Genomic DNA, 24,044 nt, shown 5'->3' with positions numbered 1-24,044 from the left:
AATCGAGTTGAAGAATCGATTCCTCGATGGAGGGCAGAGAGGAGTGAGAGCCTTCGAATCTTCGAGGAGGGCAGAGAGGAGTGAGAGAAGAGCGACAGCTTTCGATCTTCGATGGAGTAGAGGAGTGAGAGAAGAACGAGAGCCTTCGAGTCTTCGAGTCTTCGATGGAGGAGACTTGGATCGAGTAGGTAGAGCTGTTGTTTCGGTCTCGGTTCTTCGAGAGGATGAGAGTCTTCGATGGAGGTAAGCAAAGAGGAGTGAGACTGTGAGAGTGAGAGGCTGAGAGTCTTCGATGGAGGAGAGTAGAGAGGATTGAGAGGTTGAGAGGGTGGGGCCTGGGAGTCTTCGATGGAGGAGAGAGGCTCGATTTAGGGTTTGGGTGAGTTTAAGAAATGAGAACGGCAGAAGTAGAACGCGTTTAGGTTTAGCAGTTTAGGGCTGAAATCAACGACAAGTCGTGCGTCCTATTAGAAAATCGGGTCGGGTCGGTCAAAACGGTATGTATTTGACCCATACCGAGGCCGACCCGTTTTCATGCTATTCGGTTCGGGTCGGGTCGGTATTGTGTGGAATTGAAGTTGCAGACCGACCCGATCGGTATCGGCCCGGATCGGTCGGATTCGGTTTCTGTTTTTCTGTATGCAATTCCCAGGCCTAGGACTCTAACTTGAAAAAACACACTCGACTTGTCAATTTACTTATTGAAAAATGAAATTGTTTACTTTGCAATTTTTAAGCAAGATTGTTTGTCCCAACGTTTTGTGATAAACTATATTTTGGGATGTGGTGGTGGATATACATGATGGGGATGTTGTGACTTGTGAGTGGTATGAAGAAAATTCTTAATTTCAATGAAAAGACGTCGTGCCTTATCGATCTTTGCTAACCATCCGATTGGCTTCGTGACCCCGAACTCCACTAGGTATGGGGAAAGGGGACAAAAGTGCAATTAGCAAAACCTCAGTGCCAAATGTGTAATTAAGACAATTCCCAACAAAATAAAATCGCCCACCCATAGTTAGTTACACTCCTAAATTTCTAAACCCTTTTTTCTCCTCCAACAAAATTCTCCGGCTTTCTTCCACAATGCCGCGGTGGTTTTAGCTCAACCTTGATCGCTGCAAAGCGATTTCGCTGAAGGAGGCTGTCGGAGCCATGGCTCAAGTAGCCTTAACTGACATAAAGCTCGTCGGCAGTCCCCAAAAGACCGACCTCTGCGTCACTTCAGAGATTGTTGCACTGGTTTCCAGAACCCAGGCTACTGATGGGGAAACCGTTGATGTCTAGCTTCGAGTGCTCCGAAAGCCAGAATCTACAGTTCAATATGGAAATCTTCCACCGCCAATTGCAGTTGAACAATCGGTATGCACTCATTCTTTATGGTGAGGTAGAATGTAAGGATCTGCTTGGCTATGAAATTGAGTCCAAAGTTTGAATGTTCTTGATAATTTTTTTCGTAAAATTTGCTTAATGATTATCTGCATGCATTTTATGTTTAATTCTTCAGATCCTAATGAACCGGGTGATCATGTGAATTTCTATGAGCGTGATCATGTGATTCGTGTGACCAACGTTTACTTTTTTTCCTTTCTTGTACACATTAATTCCGAATTAACCTTTTCTTATTTTTTTGAACCATCAATTCGGAGTTTTACTTGAGGCATAGAGTTTTTTTTTTTTGTTTTTTTTTTTTATCGAAATGAAGATTTCTACTTTATTTCAATAAAGGGAAATTTTATCTGCACATCAATAATTACTAAATACACATTCCAATTTATTTGGTCTTAATTTTTTTTCCCATAAACTACCTATTTTGCCCAAATCCACCTCAACCACCAGCTAGCTCATCATCATCTCTCACAAAGCCACTTCCATGTAATCATGTTCATCATCTTGATTCACCCGTAATCATCTTTTTGATGATTTAAGTAAATAAAAGGTATCCGAAGAGAGGAAAACCTGATTATTACTTTATGAAACTAAACAAATTTGAGTTCATAGTTGGAAACACTCTCACCTCCTATGAAATTTGTTGGAAGCCGTGGAAAGGAATCCAAGCGACCTTCTATATCAACTATTATTTAGCATTCACGAATCATGATTAGAGGATATATATATATATATATATCCAACTACATGACAAGCCCTTTATTTTGTTATGCTATGGCCGGGATTCACTTTTTGTTGCAATCTTAGTCATCACTACGCATAAATCAAGGCTTTAAGGAGCTGGATTGTGTTGTGAATTTTATCAAGGGAACAACAAATTGAAATTTTTGGTGTTCATGATCTTAGAATGTAGTTATTATTTTTTTGATTTTTTAAAAATAGGTCATAGAGTAAAAGTGTAAAAAAATCAGAAATGTGCATCGAGTAATTGAAGACGTGTGAATAAAATCTCCCTTCAATAAAAATTAAAAATTAAGAAAAGAAAAAAGCGGCAGGGCCTAGACGCCTAGTACGTAATTATAGCCTATAATTACGAAGCCGGGGTCTGAAAATTTTTGAACAGTCAGACTTCTCCTACATTGATGGCGACTCTCTCTCCTCAGATCTCGGCGGTCTGCCTCCGACGACGGCTGTGTGAGTGTGGCGTCCTTAATCTCGGTGAAACGACGTCACTCTACGGACCGAAGAGTGGTACAGAGCGACGTCGTTTCACCATAGACTATGGTGATAGCGCCGGCGGCGAAGATCCGATCGGCTTCGAGACCCTGAATTCCGATGGGTACTCTTCAATTATACTGTACTGTCTTCAATTTTGCGGTTTGTTTTCTGGGCATTTCCCGAAACGGGGAACTATAGTGCTAGTTTTCTGAATTACAGGGCCAAACTTTATTTTTTATTTATATATTTTTTTTGAGAATAATTGATTCCATCTCCTAGTTGACTTTGGATTAGTGTTTCTATATATTCCTATTTAAATTTGGTTTCCTAGACCTAGTTGGATACAAATCTCTAATATAAAGCTTGCCGGAATCAAATATTGCTAAGGAGATGAAGATGAAGTCAATAAGGAGAGACCGTCTTCGAAAGATTGAGGAAGACGCTCAAAGACTGTGGGAAGAGAAGCAAGTTTTCAGGGCTGAACCCCGTGAAAATCCTCCCCAACCAGGAGAGAAGTTTTTCGGAAATTTCCCTTTCCCGTACATGAATGGTTTCCTTCATCTGGGACATGCATTCACCATCTCCAAGCTTGAGTTTGCTGCCGCTTATCATAGGTTAAGAGGTGTCAATGTGCTCTTACCATTTGCTTTCCATTGCACCGGAATGCCCATCAAAGCTGCCGCCGATAAACTTGCAAGAGAGCTCCAACAGTTTGGCTACCCTCCAGTATTTCCCATTGATGTGAAGCAAGATAAAATTGCAGCCAAAGCAAAAGCCGAAGCTGGAGCAGAGAAAAAACATAAGGGAAAGAAGGCCAAGGCTGCAGCAAAGTTCGCCGGACAAGTCTTCCAATGGGAAATTATGCGTGATGGTTTCGGATTGTCTGACAGTGAGATATCCGAGTTCCAGGACCCGGAAAAGTGGTTGAAGTTTTTCCCACCACGTGGGGTGGAAGACCTGAAAGCTTTTGGGTTGGGATGTGATTGGAGACGTTCCTTTATTACTACAGACATGAACCCTTTCTTTGACAACTTTGTGAAATGGCAGGTTAGGAAGCTCAAATCCAAGGGTAAGATTGTGAAAGATGTCCGGTACACTATATTCTCCCCATTCGATGGGCAGCCGTGTGCAGATCATGATAGGGCAAGAGGAGAAGGAGTTCAGCCACAAGAATACATTGTCATCAAAATGGAGGTAGTAGCACCTTTACCCTCAAAATTTGGATCAGTGTTGAAAGGGAGGAAGGTATTCCTAGCAGCAGCAACGTTGAGACCCGAGACCATGTATGGACAAACAAATGCATGGGTATTACCCGATGCTAAGTATGGAGCCTTTGAGATCAACGATACAGATGTCTTTATTCTTACACATAGAGCAGCACTTAATCTTGCTTATCAGAAGTACTCTAGGGTCCCAGAGAAACCTACTTGCTTGGTCAAACTGACTGGTTATGATTTGATTGGCCTTCCATTGAAGTCACCACTTGCATTCAGTCATATCATTTATGCCCTTCCTATGTTGACCATCCCAACTGACAAAGGCACGGGGATAGTGACCAGCGTACCTAGTGATGCTCCTGATGATTATATGGCTCTGCATAATTTAAAGTCAAAATCTGCTTTGAGGGAAAAATATGGTGTGAAGGAAGAATGGGTGATGCCGTTTGAGGTTATCCCAATCATCAAAGAAGGAACACTGACCGTGGGAGAATTCGTAGGAAGGGAAGTGCAGGAGGCGAAACCCTTAATAAAAAGGAAGCTGATAGAGGCGGGAGAAGGAATTATATATTATGAACCTGAGGAGCAAGTTGTGTCCCGGTCGGGTGATGAATGTGTTGTGGCACTTACAGATCAGTGGTACATCACATATGGGGAAACTGAATGGAAAAAGATGGCTGAAGAGTGCTTGTCCGGCATGAGCTTATATTCCGATGAGACTCGGCATGGATTTGAGCACACTATAGGGTGGTTGAATCAGTGGGCTTGTTCACGATCTTTTGGACTTGGGACTCGTATCCCCTGGGATGAAGAATTCTTAGTTGAGTCACTGTCTGATTCAACTATTTACATGGCTTATTACACCATTGCTCATTTCTTACACAATGGAGATATGTATGGTGCCAGCAGGTCAGAAGTTAAACCTGAGCAAATGACTGATGACGTCTGGGATTTTATTTTCTGTGATGGCCCATATCCCAAGTCTTCTGACATCTCATCATCAATTCTTAAGAAAATGAAGAAAGAGTTTGAATATTGGTATCCTTTTGATCTACGAGTGTCAGGCAAGGATTTGATCCAAAACCATCTAGCCTTCTGCATATACAACCACACGGCTATTATGACTTCCAACAAGTACTGGCCTCGTGGGTTCAGATGTAATGGGCACCTCTTGCTAAATGGTGAGAAGATGTCCAAGTCTACAGGGAACTTTAGGACCCTTCGCCAGGCAATTGAGGAATTTTCTGCTGATGCCACTCGGTTCTCTTTGGCTGATGCCGGAGATGGTGTGGATGATGCAAATTTTGTATTTGTGACTGCCAATGCTGCAATCTTGCGGCTCACTAAAGAGATTGCATGGATTGAACAAGTTTTGGCTTCAGACTCTTGTTTGAGAACAGGTCCCCCATCTACTTATGCTGACAGGGTCTTTGCTAATGAGATAAACATTGCTGTACACAGGACTGAGCTGAATTACCGAGATTACATGTTCCGAGAAGCCCTCAAGACTGGGTTTTATGACCTTCAAGCAGCCAGGGATGAGTACAAGTTTTCGTGCGGTGCTGGGGGCATGAACCGTGATTTGGTATGGCGTTTTGTGGATGTGCAGACGCGTCTTATTACTCCAATCTGCCCACACTATGCAGAATATGTGTGGAGGGAACTTTTGAACAAGGAAGGGTTTGTGGTAAATGCAGGATGGCCTGTTGCTGATGCTTCAGACTTAACCCTCCAGAGTGCCAATAAGTATTTGCAAGACTTCATTGTTTTGATGAGGAAGCTTTTTCACAAGCAAGTTTCAGGTTCAAATAAAGGCCATAAGGGTACTCCAGTTACATTGATCACTGGAGAGAACAAGCTAACCGGCTTGGTATATGTTAATGAGCATTTTGATGGGTGGAAGGCAGAGTGCTTGAAAATACTTCAAATTCACTTTAACAGTGACACTCGTACATTTTCTTCTGACAAGCTGATACAGGAGGCGCTTCAAAACAGTTCTATTGGTCACTCTAAAGATTTTCGAGAAACCCTGAAGTTGTGTATGCCTTTCATAAGGTCAAAGATGGATGAAGCAATTGTGATTGGGCCTTGTGCCTTGGACTTAACGTTGTCATTTGGAGAGATTGAGGTCCTTCATGAGAACTTGGACTTGATCAAGAGGCAAATCGGTCTTCAAGAGTTGCATGTTTTGTCCTTTGCCAACCCTGATGCTCGGGCTTTAGCTGGTCCTCATGTCAAGCAGATAGATCGGAATCCTCCATTTCCTGGGAGCCCCACTGCCATCTTCTTGACTTATTAGCTGATTAATTTTGTTGATATATATCTGCAATCTCTCATTATTTTTGTAGTTATTTGGTCTGTAATCCAAACTTTCGAATATTAATATATTATTTTATATATAAAGCGTCAATGTTACTGTTACACTGTTCCTGAGAGTCTGGAAAAGTCGTTTCTGTCCTTGCTCTTCTCTGTGTTGGATAGGTAAAACGATCGGGTTGGAATTGGGTGGCTTACATCAACATCAACAAAAGCGAAAGAAGAGAGGAGAGAGAAAAGAGGAATAGAAGAGACGATTTGAAGATTTTGGTCGACTTTCGGAGGACGGTTTGGGTTGAGGAAGGTTTCAATAGAAGAAGAGGTATGTGTTTGATTTGGGTTTTTTTCAGAGATCAGTTTTAGCCTTTGATAAAGCTGGATAGAGGTTGGGGTTTTGTTTCATTTGAGCTATTAAAACCTTTTTTCCTTTTGGGATTTTGTTGTTTTCGCAATACAGAGGAAGAGAGAAGGCGAAACAAAAAAGAGAGAGAGGAGAACGGGAAAGAAGGAAAAGAAGAAGAAGAAGAGAGAGACGGATGTCAGATTAGTTTTTTTGTCGTTTGCAGCCTCTGTAAAGGTTCAGAGAGCAAAGGACAAATCAATTTACGTTTGTTTTGGACAAGGTACACACTAATATTTTGATTTATAACATTGATTAGAACAAAATTTCAAATGAAAAGCTTTGTTTGAATTATAATGTACTAGGAGGTCCAAATGTTTTATGAAGTATAATCGATTCTCCTGTTGTGCAATTCATTTTCAAATCTTGCTTATTGGTGGTTACCCCTATTGCAGATCGTTCATTTTGAGCTGCTACGATTTTTTTGTAATGTTTTAATTTTATCATCAGTGTTAAGTACAATATTGACTTCATGTCTGTTATTGGGTAAAGTTTTTCAATTTCTGCTGCAAAGTGAATAATTTATATATTGGATTTTAAAACTATTGTTAGTCATTTCATGATAGGAATATCTATTTTACTTTCCGAGCTTAATAATGCTCCTGTTGTGCTGAGAGGATTTGAATTTAGCAAACTTCAGGAAAACTATCAGCAAGTTTGTTGATTGATTGAACCAAAGTGTAGAAATAGGCAATTGATTAGTCCTTGAAATGAAGGTAGTGCCCTTTTTAAATGGCTTTGTTCGGTATTTTTCTCCATTTGATTTTGATTAGGTTTGTCTACCTATATATAAAGTTTTTAATTTACTGCTATGCTGTTATAGGTGTGGACTGTTGATAGAAGTTGAGTCTCACTTTTGGCATTTCTCTATCAGGTAACATTTTCTCTTTCCTCTTATGTTTTTGTAATGTTGTTTTTAATCTCTACATTGTGTTTGTTACTTATTTCATTTTTTTTTATCCTGTTCTGTCGTTTGTGTGGTTTCTCCTTTTTTTTTTTTTTTTTTTGGATTATGCGCCTGAGTTCATGCTATGGTATTGTCTGTCCTTTACATGGATATGGCGTTTACAAATTATAAAAGAAATTTTTTTGGCTGACATCATTGTTCTAAATTGCATTTTGTCGGGAGAGCGGAAATGGTTGTGAAACCGTTGAAAAAGTGTGTTTCCTTCTGTTTTGAAATATTGTTTTGATATTTATGAACATTATTATTTTTTAAGCTGAATCCAAACTTTATTTTCGTGTAAATTTGGTGTTTGTTTCGGGTTCAGTGTCTACTCACTTTAGTAACAAACTGTCAACATTCATAACAACAGCAGCAGTAAAGATTGCTATTCACTTTTTCTTGCATTGGTAAGGACTTAGAAAAAGATACTGAGGGAAAGACATACAGCAGTGGTATAAAAATAATCAAAGATTTGTCTAAGAAATTTGAAAAGTGGTAGGCATTGACAAAAAGCCAAATATTTCTAACTGGTCTAATTTTTGAATTCTATTTATGTGAGTTATTGTTTAATTGTGCACAATAGGCTGAAGTAGACAATGGAGCTGAGGAGTATTTTCCTATGTATTAATTTACATTTGATTTCAACTTATATCAATCTTATGAATCCTGTATCAGATAACATCTATCAATGGAAACCGGGAACTAGGAGTATAACACTCACTGTATTTTCTCAATTGATGCGATTCTCTAAGATTCTCAACTAGGAGCGGTTTGTGCTTCAGTCTAAGGCAATGAGAATGAGGTAATTTTACTTGCTTTTGGTTGAAAAACCCGAGCACATGATCGCATGCCTAATTTCAAGGGCCCAAATGGGACAAAGAGAACGAATATACATTGCATGTTGATAGGATTTGGTATCATTTGGAACTATATATTCACACACTGCACAACTGGTATTAAGCATGAAAATGAACTATATATTGGGTTGGGTTCATTTGGAATTTGATTACTGAAAATGAAGTAAAGGTGGAGTCTTTTTGTTTTGTTTATTGTTTTTTATGTGTTGGTTTTTGAAGGTATCAATTGGAACTGTCGGAACTGTGTAAGAAAACTTGGGAGGAGAACATAATTGTGTGTCTGGAAACTGAATATAGGGATATGACTAACTCAAATTAATTTTACAGTCTCAGATTAGGTGGAAGTTTGAAGGTTCAAGACTTGAATGCCATAATGCGCATCTTTGGGATGCTGAAAACATGACATGATCTTTCCCAGGTCTATGACTTGAAAAACTCTTAATGTTTACGAGTTTGAGCTGTAGCTTGCTGGTTATATATTCATGGGACTGATTTGCTTTCAGTGTTCTAATTTGTTATTTTGTGTAATGCAGCAAAGGGCGACAAGTTGTTGGCGTCGCAAAATGCAGAGAGCCATCAGAGGTGTGCTATCGGCTTTTCTGTATCTTAAATTGATTGAGAAATACTCATTCTGTTAAATTGTTTGTTCTCCTTAATAAGCGCTATATGGTCCGCATATCTGTGTTTCCCATGAATTCATTTCTCTGCATCTTTTTACAATGGTCTCTTCAAAAGAAAAGATATGGTTTTAGGATGAAGGCAAATTTAAAAGCTGTTGAAAGGAAGGTAGAAATAACTGATAATGAGTATGCGTAAATACAACTTTTTGAATGTGAAAGGTTCAACTTATCAGGAATTTCCAAATTAAATCAACCTCTATCATCCACCTCATTTGCTTTATTTGTGTATAACTCCGGTAATTCTCATGGACTGGAGAGTGATTACTATTTGCTGGCATTGAATTTTTCTCTCAAAGAATGAGCTTTTCCTCTGTAAAGGGTCTAATTCTCAATTTCTAATCTCTATTTATGACAATTCAATGCTGCGTCTCAATTCAAAATTATGACTACTTGACAGTGACGAACCAAGAAAGCTCCAAACAAGATGAATGAAAAAGTAATCTGCTTTCCAAGTTTTTTAATATTTAGTTTTCCAAAGACAGTTTCACACTTTTGGAGAAGCCTAAAATTGATTTGATTTAAACTTTGCTTTAACTGTTTTCTCCACCACAAATTGTGGCATTCAGTTTCAATGAGAAGCCTCCAGATAGTGTTCAACTCTTCTAGAATTCTTATAAAGTTGACATCTTTGGATAAAATTCTATGATGAATCTTTTACTTCACACCCAGTGATTCCTTTATCTTCATCATTTTTCTCAATTTTAATTACTCTATGTCTCTCCTATCTTGCAAAATTTTCCAACCAAAGTTGATTGCTGGCTTTCCCAATTCTTCTCTGAAAAAAAAAATGAGAATGTGATTAATGTCATTGAAGGTGAGGAAGAATCTGACTGGTAAGTTTGAGTTTTTTTGTTTTTTTGCAAGTAAAGTTCTAGCATTTGAGAATAAGCAGCATCTGTTACAATACAAAACGTTTCACTCTCCAGAGTATAGTAATGTGTTTGTAGCTATTTGTTACCTTTTAGTAGCTCTGAGCTTTTGTTTCTTGGGGATCTGTACGGAAGAACTTGATGTGTTTTTGAACTGAAAAACGACCGATTTATGTATTAATTCCAGATACGAAGATAAAGGTCTTTCCCAATTTTAATTGTTGCTACTAAAATGAAAAACAAACTGTATTTTAACTGTATTTGTATGTGTTTGCAGAGGAAGGGTGAAAAGGGGAGCGAAAGAGTAAAGAGTTGAGGAAAGGTGATGGGCGTTATCATTCATCTACCCATAAAAGGTAATTGTCGCTGAGTTCTTCTTGCTTCTTAATCTGGTGTTCGAATGATTGATTACTGATTTTGTATTTTGTTGTTTTGATGTGAGAAGAGAAAGAAGAATTTGATTCTTGGCTGTTGGGGTAGTCGGTTTTGGGAATGGCTTTTTTCTTTTTTTTTTGGGTAGGAAGATCGAGGGCTTGCGTTATTGGGTTGTGCAAGTGGTTTAATATTTGTTTGATGCATTAGTCTATCAGAGTTGAATTCTTATACAACTGCCATAAGGGTCTTTATTATGTGTTTGTCATGTTGATCTTTCTCATGTTTCTGAGTTTAGGGTTGATGAGAGTTGCTATGTTATTGACATTGTTGGCTTGCTGTGCTCTTACCAAAACCGGTACTCTACATTAAGGTTTTGATTTGGTCATGTTAGAATTAGCTAATGGTATACAATCAGACCTTCAGTAGCTTTTGATAATCATTATTAATCCCTGAAAATGCTTAAGGTCTTTTAACTCTAGAAAGTTGTTCCTTGCTGTATGTTGGTCTAGAACAATGACACTTAACATTTGAAGATTTTTCAATTTGTTCATAAACTTCGCTGATTTCTTATTTGACATTCGGTCAAAGAATCAATATTATTTTGAGAGTGGGAAGCAAAAAGTGGTATTTTGTGATTTAGAAGTTGGAACCATCAAAATTTTGTGGCCTATACTTTTTTTTCCTTTTCGCAATCTATAATGTCATCTGAGATACGGTTGACAAATTTTTAGCTTTCTTAGTCACTAGAACTTCTTAGATTGTATAAAAGTGTTTGCATTGCAGATTCAGAAAGGTTTAGGTGTGCAAGGGATACATTATTCGGAAAGAGTCATTTGAACTCTTAGAGCCAGTCATCCGTTTTCCTTTGCATTGTACATAAAGCACTACTTTGAAGTTGAGCTTTATTTCATTGTTAATAGGAATTTGTACTTGCAATTGTTGGTTTTTACAAAGAATTAACTCAGTAATGCATGGAGTACGTAAAAGCTATGACAACAAGGTTCAAGGGTATTCTCCTTTTCTTATCAGGTGTGCTTCTTCAGACAGTTTTTCAGGTCAGTTACTATGAGTACCTGACTCTGAGGCATGGTTTTATCTCGGTAAGTAAAACAGTTTTAAAAATCATTCTCTTACATTTTCGAGGCCTTAGGTCAGACTGAATCTCAAACTCTATGGTTTGTGATTTCAGGCACATATAGCACCTGAGATAATTTATTCTCATGCTAATGGGTGAGAGAAGAGGATTTGGCAAAGGACTGGAAACTGCACTCGAAGCATCTTCGTTGTACTTTACAATTTTCTGAGGAGGTTAAACTGGTCACCCGAGACCCATAGGAAGGTCATTTTGTTGAACTTTGGTGCTTTTTTGTTTCTGATTGGTTCAAGACATCTGCTATTGCTGAATATATAATTCTATTTCAATTTGTTGTGAAAACTAGAGAAATCAGGTCGGGAAAGTTTTTTTTTTTTTTTTTTGAAATAGGTCAGGAAAGTTTTGTTTTTTTGAAAGGAGGTCAGGAAAGTTATGTGCAAGGAGTTGGAGAGAGATTTTATTTAATATATAATGTGTCCCTGATAATTGATTGTGGGAAATAGTATAATCCTGGGTCAATTTGATTCTAATTTGTAGTCTTGGCAGAGTGTAGCTTGAAAGTTGATTATTGAATTTGATGTATGAAATTCCCATTTGTATTTTTGTTTTCAGGTAAATTTAAATGTTGAAGAGCCTAACGTTAAAAAATTATATGCAGGCATAGATGGACGGGAAGATATGAAGCTCATTTATGGAACAAAGGGTCTTGGAATCCAACATGAAGGAAGAAGGGAAAACAGGTAAGTACTTAATTACTAGCTAGACTGCTCAAAACCACTTAATTGTCAGATAAACATATCTTGAATCATCTAACACAAAATGTATATGCAGAGGCTTATTACGAATAAGAATCCACAGCAAAAGCATATGAGTTAGCAGCACTCAAGTAGTGGGGAACATCAACTTTTACAAATTTTCCAATGTCGGATTTATGAGAATGAAATTGATCTGTTGAACACTAACAAAAAGAAGAGTACTTGGCCTCTCTAAGAAGCGATTTATTCATCTTCAAATTAGTAAGCAGTTGAGCAGCCTACCTTAACTATTGTAAAAATTTCAAGAGATGAATTTGATCTATCTATTTACTAATTGTTTGATAGCTTTTTGTTCAAACCTGTTACATATCAAATTCATACTAAATTGCTCTCTATAAATGAGTGGATGCAAAATGACACATCTTTAATTTTTCATTTGTGTTTGATTAAGTATTTACTAGCATTATATAGCACTCCATGTACCCTTTCAAATTCTAAGGCAGTTGCAATTTTACAGCAATTGGAAACAAAAACCCATTTTAATGTTTGAAAAAAGAAAAGGTCATCGCAAGGACCCAGTGGTGGAACAAGAAGAGGCATATATACAAAAGGAAAATGGTAGTGAAATGGGCCTTCACTCACCCGCAGCAAAGCGCGGGCTATATCACTCGTATCTATAATGCATCTAGAGAAAACCCCATTTGTGGATTTTTTTTTTTTAAATATCTTCTTTACGGTAACATACTCCTGCAAATTCCCTTTATATCACATACATACTCTGATACAGGCTCATACAGCATCTTTTTCTCTTCTTTATTTCCTTTTTCATTTCCAATGTTTTGCTAGCAACCAATTTTGATGCAATCTCCATTGTGCCTCTGTCCAATCTCTGACTAATTTTCTTCAGTTTTTTCATCCCCCAATTCCCCAAATTGTGGAACTGCGAATTTACTGATTCAATGTTTGCTGTTTGTATTACATTATTGGGTGTATTTTCAACTCGTCTTAATAATGTATCGATCCATATTTGGTATCCTCCCCATGGCGATGACATGGGGCAGGATTTCATCTTGAATTGCCTCTTATAATTGGGTGCACTACTCAGTTAATTGCTTTTCATTGCTAAAGCTTCAAAAGGGATTGTGGGGGCAATCAAATCTATGTCCTCAGACAAGCCTCTGTTTGTTTTGTTATAAACAAACTATCTGAACGTGCTGCAAACATCCCAAATATTAAGAGATTCTATGTATCCAATTTGCGAAGTGAAGCATCAAGTTCTCAGTCTTCTGTGTCTTATTTTCTGTACGGTTTGTACTTGCCTGCTCATGTGTTATAAGCTATATATGTGTCTGCGCGCGCTTGCTTTCAAATTGCATGTGTGGTTTTATTGGTACATTAGTGGCTGCACATTTTGTTATGAAATTTCCTGCAATGGATTCTTAAGGAGCACCCTAGCAGTTACTTGGAGATATGCCTAGTCAATAAGTCAAAAAAGTCTTTCTTTCTCAACACCAGAACTTTAATAAAATGAAATGTGTACAGTAAAAATCCATAATATGCAAATCAGCATTTGATTGAAACTTGAAAGATTCCAAGTACACACAAAAATTTCCATAAGACTAGAAGTTTAAGGTTTGGAAAACAGAAGCTGGGACATAAACATGGTACAACACTACAACAAGCCCCAAGACAAATTCATTCCATCAAGACCCGTTCTAATTGCCCAAAAAAAAAAAAATTTCACAACCTGTTCTAACTGCAGGTGCAACGGTTGTGTCCTATTTGGCTACATCATCCGCAGTGTATTGGCCTCCTTCTGGCCACGAGCTGACACTCATGAGTGTTGTTCTGACTGCAGGTGCGAACAGCACATACCCATTTGTGAAATTCCGAAAAACATGCTAACATGCCAATTTTACCACAACTGCAGCGTTTGTTAAGCACATCCTCTGGAAGACCCCAGGATGATGGCCTAAAGTAGAATGAATGTCCCTATAATGTATTCTGCAGGGTTCCTGCAATTGAAATTGAGAAGGTAAAAAGATGAAGTGTGAGAATTTGGTAGCAGAAGTTTTCAGAGGGGATATATAGGTAGACAGAATGGCGAGGACAGCCTGTAAGTTATTTGTTCAAGTACAAAATCATATTATCCTAGATGTGCTTATAATATGTTTGACCACTTACTATGCAACTTCTAGCTACGTGTAGAATTTTATGAAACAATGGCAATGATCAAAGATACCCAAAAGGTGGATGGAATACTGATAATAGATACAACAACATCTTGCTGATGAGAGATAAAAGCTTATCCAAGTGACAACACTTGAGTTATGGGAATCTGGACCATTGCGACTATGAAGTCAAATTATACACATAAAGTACGTGAATTGAGTATTTGTCAGGAAAATTATCCATGAAAATTTAATTATGTGAGTACCACTAGAGAGCCAAGCTAAATGCACACAGAGACACAAATCCTAACTGCCATAGTTAATGGAATGGGGAACAAAGAATGATTCAAAATTGATAATGCAATTATTTTACTTTCATATCCAAAATCCAAATAATAGATGCTTGTCAGCCATTTTTACATCAATATCCCATTGTTCAACGCTCGTCTCAATCTACATCTTTGACAATTTAATGAAACATAAACCTTATATAAGGTTATTTTATCAATTTTCAATCTGTGCAGTGCCAGCTTAGTTTTACATCAGCAAAAGATCTGGTCTCTTGCATCAAGTAAACACTTACTAAATATGAAAGCAATACCAAAACAGAAGAAAATGTCAATACAGCTTTATCCCAACATTATCTGAGATTTTATAATACTTTCTACACTTGGAAACAGCTCCTCTTCATTTAGTTTTGAAGCTCCAGTCTTTAACTCTTAATGGATAATCATGTCCACTATACGCTGCAACTAATGAACCTACATGTGCATATAGAATAGGATGATAAATAAAAACTAAAAGTTTCTAATTACCTCCCGAGAGTAGTCGCTTTCTGTTTCGCCATTGAGATAGAGGAACATATCTTCAATGGCATATACAGTTGTTCCCATTCTTGGGTTTCGGTAGCACTGCAAAAACAAAAATCAAGCTATAAATTGGAAGCCATTATGAGAATCAAGCTCCACTACTTGCAGAAAGTTTTCGATATCATAATATATTTGAATTGCTGGGAACATGGTTTTTCAGACCTGGTTCTTGATTTCTGTATTTTTGTTGTTTGGGAGCAGTCTTGGCTGATTTCCCTACCTTGTTTTCTTTGTATGGCACAGGGTTCAGGTTTTACGTCTCCCCGTTGCATATTTATTTCTAATAAATAGAACCAGGCGTGGGGCTGAAAAAAAAAAGAAAAAAAAAGACATGTACCATTAAAATAGTAAAGTGTAAAGAAAATCGCAACATATTAGAATCAACTATATGAGATAGTTAATATAAGACATTTTGGGAGCTTAAGCAGAATATCATGTTCCTTGTTTGATGGTTCCAAAAGTATACAAACCTGAACTTTTGAAAGCAGTTTCAAGTTCTTTGGAAGGAGCAGGGCCACAAGAAGTTTGGCATAAATTCTACATGATCTTACTAATGCGCAAGTAACAACAGTGCGCAAGTTCAAACTAACTGAGATTGATACAACATACTCTTCCATTTCTTCCTCTTACCAAAACCATGATGTATTGTTTCAGACCCAAGTAGCCATTATGCAATTATGGGTTTCCAAATTGGCTTACTTGCATTCTTTGATGATTCCAGCTTCATCTGGACAAAGATAAACTGTATTCAATATGTGAAAGCAACACAATGCCAAATATTTTGAACATCCACATTCTCATTCAGCTGAGAAACCATTTGGTATCGTTTCAACTTTCAAGAACATCAATTTATATGCATGCACAATAATACACTTATCAAAACGAGCCGAATTTGGTCAAAGATAAAATGTATTTTCTGGCAAAAAGGTAATGTATTCAGTATTTGACAAACACACAATGTCAGACATTCTAAAAATTCACATTCCTTTTCAGCCTATCCATATTGGAGAAACCGTTCTAAAACTCAAGACCTTTTCTGACTGCAGGTGCGACGGTTGTGTCCTGTTTGCGTACATCGTCCGCAGTGTATTGGCCTCATTCTAGCCATGAGCCGATGATCATGAGAGCTGTTCGCATTGTAGGTCCAAATGTTATGTCCCATTTGGCCACAACGACTGCAGTGCACGGGCCTCCTGACCACGGGTCCACGCTCAGGAATGCGTGGTTGTCCAATGGAAAGAATGGGGACATGCACGTTAGCATGTTGGAGTCTTAGCCTGTGTGGCTGGGCAGAAGGTTGCCTCTCTAGGTATGGAAGTAATAAATCAAGTATGAATCTTGACCAGATAATCCAATAATAAGAAAGCTACAATTACAAATCATCATCTCAATCAAACCATAATCATACAAATGTGAAATTCGTAACTTTTAGAATATAAAGAAGAAGACAGAACCAACTAGTTGAGCATAACTTAACATTATAACATATGCATTAGTAACTTATTGTATCAAAGTCCAAATGAAACAAAATCAGGCAGAAAGTAAACTATCATAAGGTAAGGAAAAACAAATATAGATTCTAGAAATGTACACATTGACAATCATGATCAGATCTCATCTGTAAAGAAGCATACATTCAACTATCGTAATTGCATGAAGAACTAAAACTAAGTTCCTCAGCTTTCAAAGTGAGATTGTAAGAGAAAATCTGAGAGTGGAAAAGAGTCTCAATGACTGAAGTAGACTGAAAAGAGAGAAAAGAGCTAATAGTCTGAGGAGAGACTGAGAGAGGGGAAAATAAAGGAATGAAATGAAAGAGCCGGCCTTTAACATCAATGGACAATTATGTCCACTATAAGGTGCAATCGATATATGTAGATTGATAACTTTTGGTAAGTTTTTCCAACATGTGTAACTAAAATCGATATAAATGAGAAAAGTTTTCAAACACGACCAATTTTTTCTTCTAGCATCGTAACAAGCTTCTACCTTCCTCACCAGCTATGATGTCAAGTTGACAACCCAAGCATCACCATGATTAATTGAACTAGATGCACAACCCTTTATAGGATTCTATCTAAAGTTGACAATAATGTCATGGTTCTTAAGCACCTAGCTATTTAGCTACTTCATAGTATTTAATTACATAAAGCAATCCATACAGTCGCAGATAGGTTAAAACATAGTGTCCCAAGTTCCAGACTTGACCTCTCAAGCAGATACATGTATAAGACACAACAAAATCAAAACTTGAACCCAATTTAACACACTGCAACACTCTAATCTAATCAGTGATCCATGTATAGCATTCAGTGCAGTCTATATCAAAACCAGAGCTACTAGCATTCAAACTTGAAACACTGAAATAAACAAAACACTGATCATATGGGGTAACAGCTTCAGTACCTCCACTGAACACAATTTCTTTGGGGCAATTTCTGGAACACAATCCCTGCATTGTGAACAGAGCCAGTATAAAGGGCACCACGTGGCGCCATTCTGCTTGATCAACAGCGGAGCATTTACATGCAAGAAGCAAAGATGGTAAATTTGATGCTTCCTGGGGATTATGCTTTTTGGGTTTTTTGCATTTGATTTCTGGGTGCTTTGTTTGGAAGGTTCTTCAAGCTTAATGGGATTGGTGACAAAGAGAGTAAAATGGTGTTGAGGTGGATTTTGGGTTTTGGAGAACAGGGGTTCTGTATTCATAGCTGTTCTTTTGGCCACAAGAAACCAGCCCGTTTCTGATTTGAACGGGGGTAGGTGACTTCAAAGTTCAAACCACGTCGTTTTGTGCGGCCTTTTGGTTTTTTTTTTCTCCCAAAATATATATATAGGTTTGAAATGTTTGGTAACAAAAGTGCAAAATGAGAAATAAAAGCCAATATAATTACGGACCGTGACCACTTACCCAATTTCAACAACAAAATTGCCCACTTACTCCACTAAGAGTTTTTTAACCCCACTTACCCAATTTAATATCTATTGACAATTTTGCCCTATCAATTCACCTAAAACTCATCGATCTCTCTCTCCTCTCTCTCTCTCTCTCTCTCTCTCTCTAGCCGGCAAGGCCGACCATGCCTTCAACACCTTCTTCGTCGACCTCGAGCCCGGCGCCGGCTAGCACATCCCAAGCCCCATCTTCGTCGACCTCAAGCCCACCGTCAATCGCCGAACACCGATCTGGTGCCGATCACTGATCTGGACTCCTGGTAACTCTGACGATCCAAAAGCTCGCACTTTCTGATGCGATCTTGCTGGATATTTGGTCAAAGGATTGGTCAAATATTTTCTCATCGTTGATGGGCAATACCCAATCGGAATTGCATGGTTTGAGGTGCAACTGGGACATGAGCTCAGAAAGACGATCACGTGCGGGTGTTCGGGGTCAAGAAAAATGCAGGACAGGTTAAGGAGCACTGTATGGTTGTCGGCCACGTCTCTGTCATATATGGAGTTGCTTTGCTGCATTTTTTTTTTTTTTTTTTTTAAGAATTGTTGTTCAGTTCTTTTTTTTTGGCAATGAATAGCATTTTTTTTTTGAATGTCTATTGGATTGGAGGCCAATGATCTACTATCTGTTCAACAATGTGAGTAATCTGACATTGCAATGTAACTGTGGGGTTTGTTTGATGGTCTACTGGGGGGCAGTAGACACATTATTGGCCCCCAGTAGACTTTGATACGATGGACAGGGATCACTATAGTGTGGTGTTTTGATAAGTTACCTGTTGTTTTCTGTGTATTAAAGTCAAATTATCTGTGAATCCTACAAAATGGTGCATTTTTGGTGGTCTATTGGGAGGCAGTAGAAACATTGGACTTTGTATTGGGGGGCAATAATATGATTACTGGGGGGCAGTAATATGATTATAAATTGATCAATTGTTCCTGTAGTGTATTCATTTTGGTTTTTGGAGTTCATACAATTCACTGGACGGCAATAATATGATTTTTGGGAGGCAATAATATGATTACTGGGGGGCAGTAATATGATTACTGGGGGGCAATAATAGCCGGATTCCGGATTCCAGTCATCGATTGCCGGATTTCGGTTACCGGTTCCCGGAATCCGGTCACCGTTCGCCGGAGTCCCGTCACCGGTCGCCGGAGACCGCGTCGGCCACTGGTCATCGGAGCACAGCAAGGTGGAAGGTGACTTCTCTCTCTAAGTGAGAAAGAAGGAGAGGGCAAAAAAGTCTCAAAAAAAAAGAAAAAAGAATTAATTGGGTAAAGGGGAAATAATCCCTTAGAGTGTTTTTGGTAAATGGGGTTAAAAAACAGTTGGTGGAGCAAGTGGGCAATTTTTAGCCTAAAATCGGGTAAATGATCATTTTCCCATATAATTAAGGGTGCGGCTATTGCCACCCTACCATTTTCTTTGTTCACCCTACAAATATTTGAATTATTGAAAGACTATATTACCCAAATGCAAAATGACTAATAAGTACACTAATTTTTTAAAATTTAAATCTTTAAGGAAAACTAAATACATAACTAATTAAATACAAAACTACTTAATTTCTCTTCTGATAACATTAATCTTCATCTTCTCCATCCAAATTTCAATTTATTACAATTTTATTTTTTATTTTTTTGTTCCGTCCTCATCGTTAATTCGTTATGCAATTCACAAAATCATTAGTGTTAACTTCATTAAAATAAAGATAATACCTTTATAAACACCGAATGTAAAAAATTTAAAACACGAAAAAAAAAATCAATCTTTTTTTCATTGCTCATAGTAGCACTTACTAATTTTTTTTAATATGGATTGAAATAAACAAACATTGAAACTGAATGGAAAAAATAAAAAAATGGAAGTAAATCAAATTATGATTTTATTAGGAAACTTTTTTTTTATTAGGAAACTTTAATATATTTTAGGACGTCTTTTTAATTGATATAAATTAAATGAGAAATTTTCGTTAAACATGTTTTAGAGAAACTGAATTTGAGAGGAATTTGCTGTGTATTCTCATTGATAATATGGGCCTCTTTATATAGAGGATTACAATGCATAAAATCTCAATCATACAAGGAAAGTAATTCTACATTGATTAGGATTCTAGATCCTTCTAATTAAATCCTATTACCACTAGGTCAAGTAACCTACAGTTTGGGCTAAACACAAATTAGGTTTTCCTTGAACACTCCCCCTTGTGTTGCCCAAACGCGGTGCTTCTCTCGTTGCCTCATTAAAAACCTTACCAAGTAACAAAAACCCAGTGGGACAAAAATAACCTCGGTCGAATGGGAAAAAGAGCACAACACACTCTTCACGCTTCGAGACGAACATGTAGACATCTCCCCCTGATGTCTGCGCCTCCCCCTGATGACTACTATCATGGGAGTTCAGATAATTTCCGCAAGCCAATTCTTGCCACATGTTTCTCGAACGTGGAATTGGGCAATGACTTAGTAAACAAGTCTGCCTCACTGTCCTCAGATCGAACCTAGTTCACTTTGATCTCGAGGAGTGTCTGTTGTTGCTGATTGTGCTTGGTGTAATCGCTTTTGATGTAGTCTTGCCTCATTTGTTCAAAACAAGTAGCATTATCCTAAATGCTCGTAGGCTCATCTGTGGTAGACTTCAAACCACAATTGTTCGAACATGCGTAATTATGAATCCAATCCATATTCATTCACGAACCACTTCATGAAGAGTAATGATCTCTGCATTGTTCAAAGATATAGCGACTAGGGTCTGTTCTGTAGACCTCCAAGATATCACGGTCTTTTCCCATGGTGAACACTTAACCGGATTGGGAATGACCTTTGTGTGGGTCAGAGAGATACCCAATATCAGCAAAACCTTCCAAAACACATGTCGTTTTGGGATGGGGATAGAGAACGCAAGCCAGCGTTGGCAGCGTTTCTGGTGTGTGATGGGCCCGAATCCATCATCTCTCTATAGGGATAGAACAAGCCCATATCATTCATACATCTCAAGTATCGAAAGATATCTTTTACACCAATCCAATGGCGTCGCGTTGGCGCAGAGCTATATCTAGCTAACAAGTTCACAACATATGAGATGTCCGGCCTTGTGCATTGAGATAAGTACAATAATGCGCCTATTGTACTAAGTAAGGCACTTCTGCCTCTAGCACATCTTCGTCATCATCCTTTCGACGAATAGGATCCTTTTCAGGATCAAGACTACGGACGATCATGGGGGTGCTTGAAGGCTTGACCTTGTCAAAATGCCTAAGCATCTATCGACACGATGCTCAAATTCTAAACCGAGACATAATCGTGTTCTCCCAAAATCCTTCATCTCAAACTACGGATTTCAAGTGTTCAGCGGTTTCCCTTAACTCTTTAAAGGCTTCTAATGAAGATCATGTCCAACATGAACTGCGATAGAATCCGAAACTTGTTATGGAAACGCGTGTAGGCATATCCCTTCCCAATCAAGTAGTCACTTTAGTGAGCGTTTCAACCTCTTTGTAAACGCGCTCCATGGTCTAGAGCCACTTGACTTGGGTAAATGAAGTTCGCCATGAACCTTCATGTATATTCCGTATCTAGATCCCTATAGAGATACGTAGTGACCACATTTGTAAGCTGCATGTTCAGTTATTCGGAAACTACCAAACTGACAGGGTAGTGGAGTGCAATGACATCCATTACGAGAGAATATGTCTCATCGTAGTCAATTCCAGGGCGTTTTGTGAAAAGCCTTGCGCTATAAGGCGAGATTGCCATCTCTTTTTCTCATCACGCTTTCTAACGAAGACCCATTAGTCAACAGGTTTTATGTTAGGAGGTGTTGGCATCTCTAGCTCGAAAACCTTCCTCTTCGTTAGAGAATCCATCTTAACCTGGATCGCATCTTTCCATTCAGGCCAAAAACTCTCTACGTTGGCATTCATTCATTAACGGAGCGTGGTTCGATATCATCTGAATCAAAGGATTGGAATGTGCCAAAGTATCATTCGAACCCACGGGCCTCTCCACGCATCCTAGCTGGGGCCATGGCCTGTAATGCCAGAGTGCCACTCTCTTTGGCATTGGCGCCATGCCTACCTCCGTGTAGGGTGGCGCTATGTCCTCTCGTAGGGACGTCCTTCCTTGCAGGCATGTTTGCAGCATATTTGTGTGATCTCGTCACTTTAATATGGATCAAGATGAGACATAGTGGGGACAGATCACAGCAATTCCTGTCATTCCTGTTGAACATCTGTGTTCTTATCTCCCCCGAACGACGGGAAGACTGTCTCATCAAAATGACAACCCGCAAATCTAGCGGTAAAGAGATCGCTTGGCAAGGGCATTAAGTGGCGGACGATTGTTGGAGTCTCAAATCCAACGTCGTTGCCCATTCGTCTGTAAGGACCCATCATAGAGCGCTGTGGCGGCGCAATTGGCACATAAATGGCACACTCAAATATGCGTAAGTACGATACTTGTACCCAATCATTAGTTGTAACGCAGAGGTATATTGAGTGGCGGTGGGTCGTAGACGAATTAGCATGGCTGCATGCGATATTGCATCACCCCAAGCGGATATATGAAGATTGGTGCGCATTACCAATGTTCAGACTACTATCGTAGTCGTTTCCGTGAGACCATTTGGGTGTGTTCATGGGAATATAATGTCCAACATTAGTCCCAATGCAATAACCATCGAAAGTCTTCGATGTAAACTCTCTAGCATAGTCAAATCCAATTGACTGAATAGGATGATTCGGGGAGTGAGCCCGTTGTCACATGATATGTACTAGGAGTGTAGCATAAGCAGCATTACAAGTGGACAATGGCACAACACGTGACCAGTGTGTTTGCGTGTCAACCAACATCATGAGATATTTAAACGTCCACAAGTTGGTTGAATCAATCCACAAAATCCCTACGGATTCTTTGTAAGAATAGAATGAGTAATGTCATATCTTTTGCATAGGACGGTCTCAGTCCTAATTTCCCTAAGGAACTGGCTTATAAAACGAGCGAGAGGCCATAGAAGTAACCATTGAGTATTTTGGTTAGGCCTAAGCGTCCGAAACGCTTTGTGAAGCAAGTTGGTGATTACAATATCACCTGGGGCGCCATCACCATGATGGACGCCATCCATGGCGTCATGGATAGGGACTGCGCCAGCCCTAGGCTGGTGGTGGACGGAGGCAGTGTCCTAGGCAGCTGTGTCAGTCACACTTAGTCTAGAAATCAACTTTTGATTCATGCTTCATTTCGCTCGAAAGAAATGATGTCCATGTGAAGTCTTTTATAGACGGATCATCATATCATGACTAGGATGATCTATCCTGTCGTGACAAAGCCAATATGTGTCTAAATCCAAGAGATCTTCTCTCATAACTTTAATGGATTAATGGCTCGAATAGTGACATAGAATCCACTAGAGAGACACATAAAGTTCTCTAAGATGCTTCTTTGTTCGCAATCATTAAAGGTATTGCAAAGGAACTCATTTCCGTTCTCTACATGCATTTTCGCATGGAATTCGTTGGCTATTCATAGGGTACGATTTGCCCTAAGAGCGTAGAGAGTTTCTGTGACAATTGTAGTCAAGGTGCCATTTGGCAAGTGGAACTTGGGCTATTCCATGTCCTTGAATTAATATTGATGGCCTAGCCATCGTAGTCACAAAGTCATATGCTCAGAATCAAAATGGAGTCATAATGAAAAGAACTCAAAATTTTATTCATAAGCCAATGGAGTACATCATTGTTTCTATGATCAAAGAAAATCTAATCCAATAAAAAGTAATATGGCAATCGCCTACATCTCTTGGAAAATAAAAAGACTTAATCAAAATTGCCAGTTTCTGGGTCTTGATCCTCGTAGTCTTCCACCCTTAGATCTAGATCGCCATCTTGATCTTCTTGTGCCATGTAATTTGCTTCCCTTGCTTCACGATACGTC

At 38.6% G+C, this 24,044-nt stretch overlaps 2 protein-coding genes across 7 annotated transcripts; one reads left to right on the top strand and one right to left on the bottom strand.

Moving 5' to 3' along the window:
* Positions 1-2,482: 2,482 nt before the first annotated feature.
* Positions 2,483-12,459, top strand: LOC112181453 (leucine--tRNA ligase, cytoplasmic). Of its 6 annotated transcripts, XM_040516086.1 has the most exons (12): positions 2,483-2,728; positions 2,995-6,462; positions 6,598-6,763; positions 7,364-7,414; positions 8,162-8,288; positions 8,671-8,761; positions 8,877-8,925; positions 10,170-10,248; positions 11,297-11,367; positions 11,457-11,606; positions 12,019-12,100; positions 12,192-12,459. In XM_040516086.1, exon 2 carries the CDS (start codon positions 2,998-3,000, stop codon positions 6,121-6,123), a length of 3,126 nt encoding a protein of 1,041 aa, XP_040372020.1. In that variant the 5' UTR covers positions 2,483-2,728; positions 2,995-2,997; the 3' UTR covers positions 6,124-6,462; positions 6,598-6,763; positions 7,364-7,414; positions 8,162-8,288; positions 8,671-8,761; positions 8,877-8,925; positions 10,170-10,248; positions 11,297-11,367; positions 11,457-11,606; positions 12,019-12,100; positions 12,192-12,459. The 6 variants fall into 6 exon arrangements, with proteins under 6 accessions (XP_040372020.1, XP_024175561.1, XP_024175559.1 ...); XM_024319793.2 differs by having other exon boundaries at positions 2,483-6,462; positions 11,311-11,367; XM_024319791.2 differs by having other exon boundaries at positions 2,483-6,462.
* Positions 12,460-13,667: 1,208 nt separating this feature from the next.
* Positions 13,668-17,881, bottom strand: LOC112189017. Its single transcript, XM_040514794.1, has 5 exons — positions 17,562-17,881; positions 15,786-15,882; positions 15,318-15,460; positions 15,102-15,197; positions 13,668-14,130 (listed from the first exon to the last, which is right to left on the bottom strand). Exons 2-5 carry the CDS (start codon positions 15,792-15,794, stop codon positions 14,088-14,090), a joined length of 291 nt encoding a protein of 96 aa, XP_040370728.1. The 5' UTR covers positions 15,795-15,882; positions 17,562-17,881; the 3' UTR covers positions 13,668-14,087.
* Between the last annotated feature and the right edge of the window lie 6,163 nt (positions 17,882-24,044).

The sequence above is a fragment of the Rosa chinensis genome, chromosome 1, assembly GCF_002994745.2.
Source record: "Rosa chinensis cultivar Old Blush chromosome 1, RchiOBHm-V2, whole genome shotgun sequence".
NCBI classification, from domain to species: domain Eukaryota; kingdom Viridiplantae; phylum Streptophyta; class Magnoliopsida; order Rosales; family Rosaceae; genus Rosa; species Rosa chinensis.
Note: the sequence above shows the minus strand (reverse complement) of the source record. Positions and strands in the feature narration are given on the sequence as shown.

Coding starts and splice junctions, on each gene's coding strand:
- LOC112181453 (XM_040516086.1), top strand. CDS start 2,998: ATGAAGATGAAGTCAATAAGGAGAGACCGTCTTCGAAAGATTGAGGAA.
- LOC112189017 (XM_040514794.1), bottom strand. Junction 15,198..15,317: donor ATACAGAAATCAAGAACCAG/GTCTGAAAAACC, acceptor TTGTTTTTGCAG/TGCTACCGAAACCCAAGAAT. Junction 14,131..15,101: donor AAAGCGACTACTCTCGGGAG/GTAATTAGAAAC, acceptor TTTCAATTGCAG/GAACCCTGCAGAATACATTA.